This window comes from Quercus robur, chromosome 8 (genome assembly GCF_932294415.1).
Source record: "Quercus robur chromosome 8, dhQueRobu3.1, whole genome shotgun sequence".
In the NCBI taxonomy this organism is placed as follows: Eukaryota; Viridiplantae; Streptophyta; class Magnoliopsida; order Fagales; family Fagaceae; genus Quercus; species Quercus robur.
Window position 1 is genome coordinate 4700515 of NC_065541.1, and position 14267 is coordinate 4714781.

Genomic DNA, 14267 nt, shown 5'->3' on the forward strand with positions numbered 1-14267 from the left:
TCCTCTAAAGCAAAATACAACTATGGGACTCTGTTCCTAAGCCCCGAGGATCAAGAAAACTCCATTAAGTGAATTTTGTGATGTAAGATAGCATGGTGTTTTGCAAGATTAGCTTAGACATTTACTTTATGTGGGGAATAATTATCATACGTTTAATGGTCAGGTTGAAGTTGTTGCTTTGTCTGCTTAGGCAGAAAGAGAAGTGAAATTTAAAGAGTAGGTACTCATATCTTTCTGATGCCTTTTAATTATTGGGGAATGCCCTGAAATTAGTTTATTCTATTCTATTAGTTAGCATGTGAAACGAGCCCATTTTGTTATTAATTTTTCTTGAATTGTTAGTAACGAGCTTGAGCCAGAATTGCAAAATTTCTTACAATAACCTGATTTGAAAAAATTATTAAAAACAACATGACGATTAATTTTAATTCTTTTGCATCTTTGGGCTTATTGTATCATTAATTGTTACCTTCGAAATTCTTCCTTAGCCCGTACTCAATTTAGCGGAACCTTAGGATAGCATCACTCATAACGAGCAAAGTTAGATACATTATATATATATATATTCCTTGTAAAAAACCAAGGTACCAAGCTCAGGTCCCTAATCAATAAAACACTTCTCTACACATTTTCACCACCAGAATGAACTCAGATTTTTTTCTCATGGTCTACTGCCATTCTTGTTTCTTTGTCACATCCTTGGCTTTTGTGGAGCTTCCTGTGTCATTATGCACTACAATTTTTTCTTGAATTGTTAATAAAAAACTTAAGAAGGAATTGCAGAATTTCTTATAGTAATCTGATTTAAAAATTATCAGAAACACCATGATGATGAATTTTTCATCTCTTGCATCTTTTTGCTTATTGTATTATTAATTGTTATATTCAAAATTCTTACTCAATTTAGCAGGCACCTTAGGATAGAATAATTTGCAATGGGCAAGGTTAGATACTAATTTCTCCCAGCTTGCTGTTATTTTTAATGAACAAATATATAAAAATATATATTCCCTGTAAAGTGTAAACAATCTAACTCAGGGCCCTCCTCAATAACACACTTCTCTACACATTTTCACCTCCAAAATGAACTCCAAAACAAGTGGTTTCATCTATTAAAATCACTGAGAAAATCCTAAGATAGGGATGACAAAGATCTATTAAGTGAGCCACCCCCAAAAACCCAGGAACCTAGTACAGAGAGAGAGAGAACAAATTTTTTAAAAATAATAATAATAATCCTTCATGGAATTAACATAATAAGCCCATAAAGCATTAACAGAACAGACAAATAGAGAGAGATTTACCTTCTTTAAAACATCACTTTTGTTGGCCAGGCATCACCCGTGGCTCTGTGCATAGGGAGGCCTAAAAACCTGGAATTTGTTGGAACTTAAAACTCACCTCAACAAGAAAACAAACCCCAATATATGAAAGGATGAGAAAAATGTAAGAAACGAAATTTTGGGTTCGTTTTTCTCATTAACCAAACAGGAATGAGAGGATGATATTTTATTTTTAAAATTTTTTTATCTTATTGGACTATTGACCTTGTAAAGGATGAGATTGTTCATTGATTTCTCAAATAGATGGTTATCTATTGCTTGATGTTATTGGAGCAAAATATTGCACAAGATTAATTAGAGATCCAAATAATTCTAAACAACTTATTAACAGTTTGATTTTCGAAGTCAATCACCTACATGATGGTCCAAAAGGCAGCATAGCTATCAATAATTGCTAAAGAACAAATAATCATAGCAACAGTACCTGTGGGTGTGGCCCTCATGGCACTGGCAGCATAGCTAGCAATAATTGCTAAGAAAAAAGAGCACCTATGCCCCTGACAGCACACGGAAACATTATTCCAAAAGGAAGACTCGTATTGACTCTCTTGAAAGTTTCCATTTAGGCATTTATTTGACTGTGAAGAGTAAAATGGTTTTAATTCCTTAAAAGAATTATTTTTAATTTTATTGGCTCTGAATCTAAACCTAGTACATAGGGCTTAATCTCATGTTTAAGTTGGATATGAGACCGAGACTGTAACGTAGCAAGTTGAGCTTGGATTAACGGTTAATCTAATCTAATAAAACCCAAACTTGAAAGGCTAAAGCAAAAAGTTACCAATATCACTATCTGATATTAGGTTATAATTTGATTGTTTTCAATAATAATAGATATAAAAGGATCACTATCTGATACTGTAAAGGAACTTTATAAAATCTACTAAAGTAAGATTAGTTATAATTAAATATAATTGGACAAGTGGAGAATATAGTTATAGAAGTCCACAGAAAAGTGAAGACTCATTGGTAGAATTCATATTAGACTTATTACACTCCCAGCTACCAATTGGTTTTGTCCTTTACTGCCGACAATGTGAAAACGTTCCATTCTACTATGACCGAAAGATAAAAACGTTTCACACACTTTCTTAAGAGTTGAAAAAAAAAAAAAAAAAAAAAAAAAAAAAAAAAAAAAAAAAAAAAAACAAATTGAAAGGCAGAATGTAAAAGAGGGGCCATTTTTTCACACACTAAGCCAGAGGGAATACTTTAACATCATTATTTGTAGTCCTTTGGAAACTAGAATTCAACAGAGCTTGAGAGAAACTACAGATTGCCATCCCTTTTGCCCAAAGCATTTGCACAATCTTTCTCTTATCTTTTTTTCTTTTTCTCCTTTCATCATCTTTAGCCAAAGAAGTGATATCTTGTAAAGCAAAATACTTCTATGGGACTCTGCTTCTAAACTTCGAGCATACAACAAAATTCATTAGGTGAATATTGTAATGTAAGTGTCATGCTCTTTTGCAAGATAAGCTTAGGCATGTACTTCTATTTTATGTGTGGAATAACTATCATACATTTATGTTCAGGTTGAAGTTGCTACTTTGTCTATTTAAGAAGAAAAAGAGGAGCAATCTAAAGAAGTAGAACTGCAATTTAAAGAGAAGGTACTCGTATGTTTCTAATTCCTTTTATTGGTACTACCTTAAATGAGTTTATTCTGTTTTATTTGTTCTTAGCATGGGAGTCGAACCCATTTTGTTACTAATTTTCTTGAACTGTAGTAAAGAACTTAAGCTGGAATTGCAGAATTTCTTATAATAGTCTGATTTAAAAATGATCAAAAACACCGTGACAATGGATTTTTCTTCTTTTACATCTTTTGGCTTATTTTATCGTCTTATGCTAGCATCACTTGTAATGTGAAATGCTAGATACTGAATTCACATAATTCAAAGATCCAAAAATAAAACCAATCACACAATTAACCCAATACATAAGCTCACCACCAATAACCCATTTTAAAATAAATAAACAGCAAATTCAGAGTGATACAGCTTTACTTTTTTATTACAAAACATCCTGATACATTACCAAACAAACAACAAAACATAAACAATGAAAAAAGATGAAAATATTCTCGCACAAAGAACAAAACCTAAAATTTAAAATGTCTTGGTTATACTGCATTTGGTTGCTGAGAAAACATTGAGAAAAACGATAGAAATATATGTAGACCTTCAACTATTCCTAATCAAATCAAGCCGAGTAGTGAATTTCCAAGCTCGGCTTCATAATAATACTCAACAGCGCTAGATTACATGAATGTAGTCATCAAAAATACCTAGTGGTAATTGAGGCTAGGTGGCAATTTTATATGATAAACTAAACTCACATCTCTGTGTAACCACTCAAAACATTACAGGTCACCTTTTATTCCAATGCAATAATAATATAAGAAACCCCTTGCTCTTATTTGAGATAATCACTGAATCAAAACAATCTCTAAGACCCCAATACAGCAAACCGATCATACAAACCCAATATATAAGTTCAACATCGATAATTCCTTTCAACAATAAACAAATAAAGAATTCCAAGTCAAACAATTTTACTTTTTGATTGCAGGACATTCTAATACAATGCCAAACAAATAATAATCCAAGATGAAAATCTTCAAGTACAAAGTGCACAACTTTAAATTTAAAAGGTCTTGATTGTGCATTCTGTTTCTGTTTGATTTGTTTGTATTTGTTTCTAGTATAATCTGTTCATCATCGTGAAAATGATGTACTTTTTTTAATGAAAATATCTATTACCTATCAAAAAAAAAAAAAAAAAAAAAAAAAAAAAAAAAAAAAAAGGTACTTGAGAAAACATTGGAAAAAAAGAGAAACATACATAGGACTTCAACTAGGAGGGCTGTAATCAACTCAAGCCAAGTATAGAATGGTTGAGCTCGGTTTGATAATAAAGATAGCATGTTCAAACTCCGCTTGAACTTGATCCAAGCCTACAAACACTTTTTGAACTTGAGCTTGTCAAAGTTTCTAAAAGCTTGAAGTTGAGGTCAGCTTGTTTCAGTAGTCAAGTCAAGTTCGTGCTCAATATCAAGCACTTGAGCTTGAACACAAGCACATAATCAAACGTTTTAAATCTCAAGAAAAAAAAAATCAATGGATAATAAAAGAAAACAATGGATTTCCTCTTTTGAGCCACAACAAAATATCACAATTTCTCAACATTAACAGGAATCTGATGGATAATAAACATATCAAAATGAGTAATGCCTAGGGACACAAAATTTTTCATAACTATTGCAATGATCCATTGTAATTGGAGTAACATCACTTTCACTGGTGTCTACCATTGATTCGATTTTTCAAGGACCGAATTAACATGACAACAAATGCCATAGATGTGAACTTGGAAAGACACATTAAAATCATAATTAACAAAGGAGGAACAAAGATTTCAACCACATGAATCCCCTTCACCTTCTTTGCCAAAAAAAGAGAGAAGATAAAATGAGAGTATATATTAAATTGCTCTGTTCTCAACAATATCCATAAAGGGTACTACTTTCTACTCTTAACCTGAGACAACGCAAAAATCCAGAAACACAACACACAAACACAAAGAGAGAAGAAATATTAATTAAAAATAGTTAAGAGACTCCAAATAAGAAGCCCATAAATCGTTAACAGAACAGAGAAAGGGATACGGATTTACCTTGTGAAAAAGGGTTGCTTTTGTTGGCCTCAGCCTTGGCTGTGTGTACAGAGAGCCGTAAGAAAGCCGAATTCTCGAACCCGACCGGAAATTTGGAGGTGGGTTTCTTTTTAAGATGAGCGAAATCTAAGACACTATATTCCGGGGTTTTTTTTTTTTTTTTTTTTTTTCCTCTCTCTGAGATTTCTCGCTAACCAAACAGAAATGAGAGAGAATGGAATATATATAATTGGATTTACAAGGGCGGTGATGACTGATGACTATTATTTTATTTTTATTTTTTTAGGTACTATTATTTTTAGTATTTTATGTTATTGAGCTCAGGACGTCGTAATTGGGCTGAATTTCAAGTTGGGTTGGGCTATGAAGTGAAAAAAAGGAGGAGAGATTATTGAAAAAACCTTCTACAAAGTTTGAAAATGAAAGGAAAAAAAAAGGGGGATTAAAAACAAAGTATTATATTAGTAAAGTTTTAGAGGCAAAAATAGAATTTTATCTTTTTACCTATTGAATCACCTGCAGCCACATCTATGCTCATGTGTAAAGTAAAATAAAAGTATAATTAAACACTTAAAAAATAAAAGAAAAAGGGAAAAAAAAAAAAACAATTTCTTCTGATAAATTAGGGGCTGTTTGGTTTTTTTTTTTTTTTTTTTTGTCATTACTTCTCACTCAATTTTCATCACTCATCACTTAAAATTACCCAATTTCCCCAACCCCACTCGTTTGGCACTCATCACTCAGTGACTTTGTTTCAAAAAAAAAAAAACTAAAAAATCAAAATATGCGACTGGTTGCAATGTTTCAAAAAAAAAAAAAAAAAAAAAAACCAAAAAGTTAAACATTGCAGCTAAAATTTCAAAAGTTGTGGGTTTAATTACGAAATGCTATTGGAAACTGAAAACACCTAAAATGTGTTTTCAGTTTTCATAACTCATCACTCAAAAATCAGAGAATTGAGTGATGGAAACAAAAATTGGAAACAATGCTAAACAGACTTCTCAGTCGTGGGACCCACATATTTTGAGTTATGGGTAATGGAAACAGAGTTATGGATGATAGAAACACAAAAACTAAATAGCCCCTAAGCCTCTAAATGCGTGCTCAGAGGCTCTTCTATTATTTATTTTTTTTTTAGTAAAGGTTCAATAATTTGCAACAATTATAATTTAGAATTATTACATTTTTGGGTAAAGGTTTATTTTCTTGTGTTTCTTTTACACAATTTGATACTTATCCAAATTCCACAGTTTGTGTTCTAAATTCAATTTGTGTTTTACGGTAATAGTAATAAAATAAAAAGCACCGTACTATTGTAATCAAAGAAAAGCATTGAGTAAGCCTTAACCCACAAAAAAATATTTAAAAAAAAAGGATAATCATAAGAAAATAAAGAATGAAGAAGGCCCAAAGTCCAAATAATTAGAAGGTTGTTGATTTCTTTATAAAAACAAAATAGAAAAGAGCAATGTACATTGATATACCTGTTGAATCTGAACAATTAGAACTGCACTTTTGTTTTTGTAAGTAAAGTTTTCTCTTTTTTGGATTTTGAATTTAGAAAAGATGATGATGCTAGTGTAGAGAAAAAGAACATAGAACTAAGAGGAATTGAAGAATAAATAAAGTGAAGAAGTTAAGTAACTAATGTGACAATTTTCCTATCTTGTAGGCAATGTTTAACATGGGAGTTAGAGATTATTTTTAGCATGTTATCCTTAAGTTTTATCTCTACTTTTTAGTATATTTTTTTCTTCAAAATCAAAACAGAGAGATGAGGGGGAAAAAAAATCAAACTTGAGATGAGATTAAGGAGCAAGGGAAACCGGGTATTCAAAAAAAAAAAAAAAAAAAATATATATATTTATATATATATATATATGAAGAAGAAGAAGAAGAATTAAGTCTTGATAAAGGAAAAAAAAATAGTTTGAAAATCAACTGGAGTTAAATGTGGGAGTTAAACATTGCCTATTCTATAGGCAAGGTTACCCGTGGGAGTTAAAAATATATTTTAATTATGTTATCCTCAAACTTTATCTCTACTTAAATTTAGGCTATAGGAGTATTTTGGAACAAAAAAAAAATGTCCAATCCAAACAGGGAAGCCCCTTAAATAGTAGTATAGACTTAAATTTAGGCTACATGGGTATTTTGAAATCAAAAAAATGTCCAGTCCAAATAGAGAAACCTCTTAAATAATAGTATAGAGATCAAAAGCAATTGCCCATAGTAGATGATGAGATTATAAGTAATAAAGTATAAATTTATTCACACAATTCTATTTGGCTTAATGCAGGTGCTATAAGTAATAAAATATAATTTTGCAATTTAACTCATTATAAGACAAGACATTAAAATTATTATTAACCTTAGTACCAAATATTTTTAAAAATCCAAAAAATTAACTTCATTGCCCATGATAAGTCATTGCTAATGAAAGTAATAGAATTTGTTTAAGCTATAACTAAAATTTGTATTCCACAAAGAGTCATTCCAAGTAAAACTAATGACATTCAGTATATTATACAAAAGTTGTGAAATTATATACTAATCAAACATTTAATTATTATCACCTAAACATTCATAATAAATTTCATAGTCTTGATGGAGTATGTTCCTCCAATGTTGAAGATGTTTATCATACTGATTTAGTGCATTCTTAATAAAACTGTTGAAGTTTCCCCTAAAAAAGATATCATATACTATATAACTAGAATTCTATTCTATAGGTTTGTGTTTATGCCAAGTGGACACTCTTTTTTTTTTTTTTTTTTTTTTTTTTTTGTCCTCCTTATATAATGCGGCACACTATAAGTTTTTGAAATAACTAACAAAACTCTAATTAAAATATATTTTAGAAATTTCAAAAAGTTTAAAAAATACTGCTCCTATAAACATTATACTACCAAGAAATTATATAAATTTAAAAGAATTTTTATTATTTTTATAACCTATGAAGATTTTTTTATTAACTTTTTTTTTCTTATACACACATGCAGAAATATGTGTGTGTAGATATATATATATATATATATATATATGATTTTTGTTATATGCTAAGTAAAACTAATTAAAAGTCATAGTTTTAACCAGAAAAAAGCAATTAAAAAAAAAAAAAAAAACCAACACTACACAAATTCTGATTGAATTTTACTCTTCTTTAAACAAATTAATTTTTTTTTTTGTTTTTATAAATTCTTTGATTTGACTTTTTTTTTTTTTTATATTGATTTAAAAGTTTCATATTATATATATATATATTCTCTCACACATCATACTAATTAATGACTAATTTAACCAATAGTCTATGACTCTGATTTATTTATTTGCCTTTAAACCTTACAATTTACATGCACAACCAACATGACCAAAACTCGTATAGCCAGAAAGATCTAGGGGGCAATTACCCTTAACTTAGCCACAAAAAAAGAAAAAGAGTACAAGGCTCCAAGCACTAGGTTCATTCCAATCCCACTCATGTGACATATATTTTCGTGTGTAATGTGTGTTTCATATTGACTTATTGTTATAAAAGTAATTTGCTAGCTTGAGGCAACAATTCTTTGATTCTATAGCACCTGTGGGCTTGCAGAGGTTTTTCTTCTAGTGAGCACCAATGGAAAGTTATTCAGGAGAGCAAGGACCTTGACCTTCCTGCTCAGAAGGTAATATTGTGAAACAAAGACGAATTTTTTTTTTCCCTTCATTTACAGCTGAATGTGATTTAATTTCTGTTAAATTTCGTAACTTATTCTTTTATTTGCACTTAACTATGGCCAGTGATTGAAGAAAGAAGGAAAAATGGCAGAAACTGCAGTAAGCCTAGTTATACAAAATTTGATCCCATTGTTAGGCCAAGAAGTGAAATTGCTTAAGGGTGTCCATGAAGAAGTTACAAGCATTAGACGTGAAATGGAAATGATTCAATCTTTTCTCAAAGATGCAGATATAAGGGCTGAGAAGGATGAAAAGAACAATGTAGCAAATACATGGGTAAAACAAGTGAGGGAAGAAGCTTATCACATGGAAGATGTCATTGATAAATACCTCCTTTTTGCAAAACAACCTCACAGGCGAAGGCAATGCTTATATTTCTTCCCGAAGATTTTTCATATTACCATAAACCTAAAAGCTCGACATGTGATAGCCTCCGAGATTCAAGGTATCAATAAGAGACTCGAAGACATCAGAAGGAGTCGTGAAAGATATGGCTTTAATGCCATAGAACAAGGCTCATCTAGCAATGATGTGGTAACTGACACATGGAAAGATCCTCGAGTGGCATCCCTTTTCATCGACGAAGCTGAGGTTGTGGGCATTGAGTCTTATAGAGATAAATTGATAAATTGGCTGATAGAAGGACCATCTAATCGCATGGTGTTTTCAGTGGTCGGCACTGGTGGCCTTGGGAAGACTACTCTTGTCAAGAAAGTATACGACAATAATAAGGTGGTACCACACTTTAATTGTCATGCTTGGATCACTGTGTCTCAATCATACAAGATGGATGAGATATTAAGGGATATGATCAAGCAATTCTACAAGGCAAGGAGGGAGTCTGCACCTGGGAAAATTGACATAATGAAAGGGCCATCACTAATTGAAGAATTGAAGACCTATTTACATGAACAAAGGTATTTAGTAATTTTTGATGATATATGGGATATTGGATTTTGGGACCATATGAAATGTGCTTTCCCAAATAATGGCAAAGGCAATAGAATAATAATCACAACCCGAAATGAGGATGTTGCACCTTCCAATAATGAATCTCTAGATTATTATGTGTACAAGCTACCATTTCTACCATTTGAAAATGCCTTGGAGCTCTTTTGCAAGAAGGCCTTCCAATGTGAAAGGGGGCAATGTCCTCCTGATTTTGCTGAGTTTTCTCATGACATAGTTGAGAGATGCGGAGGATTACCGCTAGCAATTGTGGCTATAGGTGGCCTTTTTTCAACCAAAGCCAAGGTAGTCTCCGAGTGGCGCAAAGTTCATGATAGTCTTAGTTTAGAGTTTGAAGACAATTCCCATCTTAGAAGTCTCAGACGAATTCTATCATTCAGTTATCATGATCTTCCTTACAACCTCAAAGCATGTTTTCTATATTTTGGAATGTTTCCAGAGGATTGTGCTATTAATTGTGCAAGACTAACTCGGCTATGGATAGCTGAAGGTTTTGTAAGAGAAAAGAAAGGGATGACATTGGAAGATGTTGCACAAGCCTACTTGAACCAACTTATTCACAGAAGCTTGGTTCAAGTGGATGGGGAAGATTTTATTGGGAGAATTAGAACTTGTCGAGTTCATGATATGATGCATGAGGTAATTCTTTCAAGGTCAGAGGAATTGAGTTTTGATCTGGTCTCAATGCAAAACTACCCAAATTTTAATAGAATTGCTCGACGTCTCTCAATTCAGAACAATGGAAAAACTTCTTTGCAGAGTGCTACTAGTTACGAAACTCGTTCTATTCTCATTTTGGGGGTAGATGAAGTGCCTAAATCTTTTCTCTCTACTTGTTTTGCAAACTTCAAGTTAATGAAAATAATGGATTGTGAAGGTGCTCTTATATATTACATTCCTAAAGAAGTGGGAAACCTATTCCATCTAAGATATTTAAGCCTAAGAGATACAAAAGTGCAAATGCTTCCAAAGTCCATAGGAAAATTGCTCAACCTAGAAACATTGGATTTGAAATGTTCCCTTGTGTCTAAGCTTCCAGTTGAGATTAGTGAGCTTCTTAAGCTACGATATCTTGCGGCCTACAATGAAAACAGGGACACTAAATTCAATACAGATACTCGACGCGGAATAAAGATACCAAATGGCATTAGGCATTTAGAGTCCTTACAGAAGCTTTTTTATATTGAAGCCACGAGCGCTACACTTATAACAGAATTGGGAAGTTTGACACAGTTGAGGAAGTTAGCGATCTATAAATTGAAGAAAGAGAATGGGATGGATTTGTGCACTGCGATACAGAAAATGAGCCACCTTCGGTCATTGGAAATTTTATCAACAAGTGAGGAAGAAATTCTTAATTTGCAATCGCTGCCTTCTCCTCCCCTCCTACAAACTCTTATCCTAGGTGGGCGACTAGAAAAGTTGCCAGAATGGATTCCCAAACTCAAGAGTATAGTTCGAATTGTTTTAACCTGGTCAAAATTAATGGAAGATCCATTAAAGGTCCTTCAACCTCTGCCTAATTTGATGAGTCTTACGCTTTGCGATGGATATGGAGGCGAGCAATTACATATTGAGGGAAGAAGCTTCCAGAAACTCAAGCATCTATGGCTTGATAATTTGGGTGGATTGAATAGGTTGATAATAGATGAAGGTGCCCTACCTCTTCTCGAAAAGCTTGAAATTGGAGAATGCCCACAGCTGAAGAAGGTGCCCTCTGGCATCCACCATCTGAAAAGTCTCAAAACTCTGGAATTTAGAGAAATGCCGACCGAATTCGTTCTTAGTCTGCAACCAGATGAAGGCCCTGATTTTGGGAAAGTCAAGAATATTCCCTGTGTTGAATTCTGGTATAGGACTCAAGGGGAACACTATGACGGGTACTACCTTGGAGACTCAGAATTGTTGGAGCGTCTAAAACATTAATTCGTGGACGACCAACGTGCCCCCACCGCATTGAGGAAATTACAGGTATGTCCACACCCATTTATCTGACTATTACACTTACCGTAACCATTTTTTATAAGCCTGAATTTCCTAAAACGAATCTTTTACTAATCAAGTTTGTTTATTGTGGACAGGAAAGATGATTGAGTGCTTAAGTTTTAGTTGCCTATGAATTATAGTTGGTAAGCCTGAATTTCCTCCTTTCGCACATTATAGACCTTTTTCTTTTTTGCATTTTTATTACATTTAACTTTTTATTTATATTGCTCTTGTTAATACTGTAGGCTTTGCTTCAAATGCCAATGTTTCCAGGATTTTCATGATCCAGATCAAACAAGATACTGCTCTTTTCTCAACCAGCCAAAACATAAGTAGTTGTTTCTCCCATTCATTGTTGCCTTTGTCATTATATTGTTGTAATGTGTTATTGTTTCTGCATCAAGGATTGTTATAATTTGTAATCTTTTCTATATCAAACTTATGCTACACAAAATAGTGATGTTTTAGTTGAATTGTATTTGTTGTCTTTAGAATGGTTTAAGTGTTTCTTTGGTATGACCGTATGTAATGGCTTTGATATAATAGCTAAAAATTCTATATAATGACATTTGCTTATAATTTGTGAAGGAGTAACTAGATGTATATGTTTTCTTTCTTTATTCATGGAAAAAAAATAAATAGAAACTGTATCAAACAGGCTTCTTGTTCTGATTATGGAGTGTCCTCAACTATTTCTATAGACTAAGATGTTGTGTATGGTGTGGTGCTGCCATTTTGGCTTTGAGTAATTTTCTGTGCTGCTGTAGTGTTGTTCCCAAGTTTGTTGCAGATTTTGTTTTGATGTATGTTAGGTGTTATTAATTTGATGTATAAATTCAGCTTTTGTTGCTTCTTTTTGAACTTCTTGTATGGTTTTTCTTGTTTCAAGAAATTTTACTCATTCATCTGAGAAAAAAAAACTAGATATTTTTTTACCATATGCAACATTCATTCATATTGATAAAAATGAAGTCCACTTCTAAACAACAAAATTGAAAAAGGTTCAATTAGTATTAAACATTATGAATTTAGTTACTGATGAGTACTCGTCTCCCACAAAAGATTTTGACATCTTAAATCCTGATTTTTGGTAGGAATCCTAACTTAGAGGTTAGACTATATTTCCCCTAAAAGACTTTGTTGTTCCAGAATTTTCTGAACGAAACCTCTTGTACTGACACTGTGATCTTGTTTCGGTAAATTTATTCACAGTGTGATCTTGTTATGATGTTAGAATTATGAGCCTCTTCTTCTTTTCTTTTTTTTTCTTTTTTTTGGCAACCATACAAAATGAAGCATTGGGGGCACTTTAGAAAGGAAGAAAAAAGAAGAGAGCATCTAGGTCATAACTTGATTATTTTAATTAACAAATAACAGGATCACCATTTGATATCAGTAAAGATTAGTTTTGATTAATTTAGCTGATAAAGAACTTAGTTTAAAAAGTTTATAGCAAGTTGAAACTCATTGGCAGAAGTTTATTAGTACATTCACTCCTAGTAACCAATCGGTTTTGTCCATAGCTACCAACAATGTGTAAGCATTTCCCCTAACATTAGAGCACTGTCCAATAATCTGCTATGAATAAAAGATAAAAGCTTTCACTCTTTCTCAAGGAAAATGCAACTTACAAAGGTGCCCTGATGGGCTTGTAGGAGATCAATGGGGAGTAGTTCTAGGCTTCCAACTTCAGGTTTTTCTATTAGTGAACATCAAATTTATAAAGTTATTAAGGTTAATCACAATTACAGAAAAGACATTTGCTTATAATTTGTGAAAGAGTAAATCGTATGTATATGTTTTCTATATTCATCCAAAGAAGAAATTAGAAAACTGTTATGAACAGGATTATTTTTTCAGATTGGGAAATGCCGTCAACTATCTTTAAAGACTAAAATGTCATACCAATGTGGTGTTGTCTTTTCTGTTTTGAGTAGTTTTCTCTGTTGCTGCCTAGTTTGCTGAAGGTTTAGCTTTGATGTTTGGTAGGTATTGTTAGTTTGCTCAGTTGATTCAGCTTGTGTTGCTTATTTTGAACCTCTTGTACTGTGATCTTGTTTCAAAAAAATTATCTCATTCATCTCAAAAAACAAACAAGAAATTTTTTACCATATATGCCATTCACAATGATAAAAACGTTAGTCCACTTCAAACTAATAAACTCAACATAAGTTCAATTAGTATAAATCACTATGGATTCAGTTAATGATGAGTGTCTCCATAAAAGAGCTTTAAAATCTGACAACCTGACATTTTGGCAAGGAAATCCTAACTTCACATTGCAAATCCTAGAGGTTTATATACTATATCTTCCTTGTTTCTTTCTCAAAACTTGTCAATGTGTGAGTTCATAAATTAACTTGTCATTGCCACCAAAGGGTATTGAATGAAATTTATCTGTTGTCCTTACCAAATATGTTAAACGTAAAGTCGTTCTGCAAAAATTTTACTTAGGCCAGTGAACATCTTAACGGCTGACAATTTCTATGCAAGTATTTACCAAATGATTTTGGATGTTTTCCTTTGTTCTCTTAAGCCATGAAAGTGTAAGTGTAAATGCTACTGGATTGC

The 14267-nt window shown here is 32.3% G+C and overlaps 2 protein-coding genes and 1 long non-coding RNA gene across 12 annotated transcripts in view; 2 read left to right on the forward strand and 1 right to left on the reverse strand.

The window, feature by feature from the left end:
• Positions 1-11405, forward strand: part of LOC126694260 (disease resistance protein RPM1-like) — a 47896-nt gene extending 36491 nt beyond the window's left edge. Inside the window, exon 3 of the mRNA XM_050390397.1 lies at positions 11348-11405. The gene's annotated coding sequence lies outside the window, so the exon portion shown is untranslated. The remainder of the gene's footprint in view (positions 1-11347) is intronic.
• LOC126694253 (disease resistance protein RPM1-like) overlaps positions 1-14267 on the forward strand; it is a 397275-nt gene that overhangs the window by 311567 nt on the left and 71441 nt on the right. For 3 of the 10 annotated variants that reach the window (XM_050390353.1, XM_050390344.1, XM_050390360.1), the window contains 3 exons: positions 11183-11681; positions 11792-11839; positions 11942-12277. In XM_050390353.1, coding sequence (XP_050246310.1) covers positions 11183-11636 — 454 coding nt within the window. In that variant the 3' untranslated portion in view covers positions 11637-11681; positions 11792-11839; positions 11942-12277. Of the gene's footprint in view, positions 1-10861; positions 11682-11791; positions 11840-11941; positions 12278-14267 lie in introns of those variants that run through there. The other 7 variants (XM_050390333.1, XM_050390354.1, XM_050390365.1 and 4 more) reach the window with 6 other exon arrangements.
• LOC126697897 (uncharacterized) lies at positions 3259-5276 on the reverse strand. Its single transcript, XR_007646283.1, has 2 exons — positions 5022-5276; positions 3259-4302 (listed from the first exon to the last, which is right to left on the reverse strand). It is a non-coding gene; the product is annotated as an uncharacterized LOC126697897 (long non-coding RNA).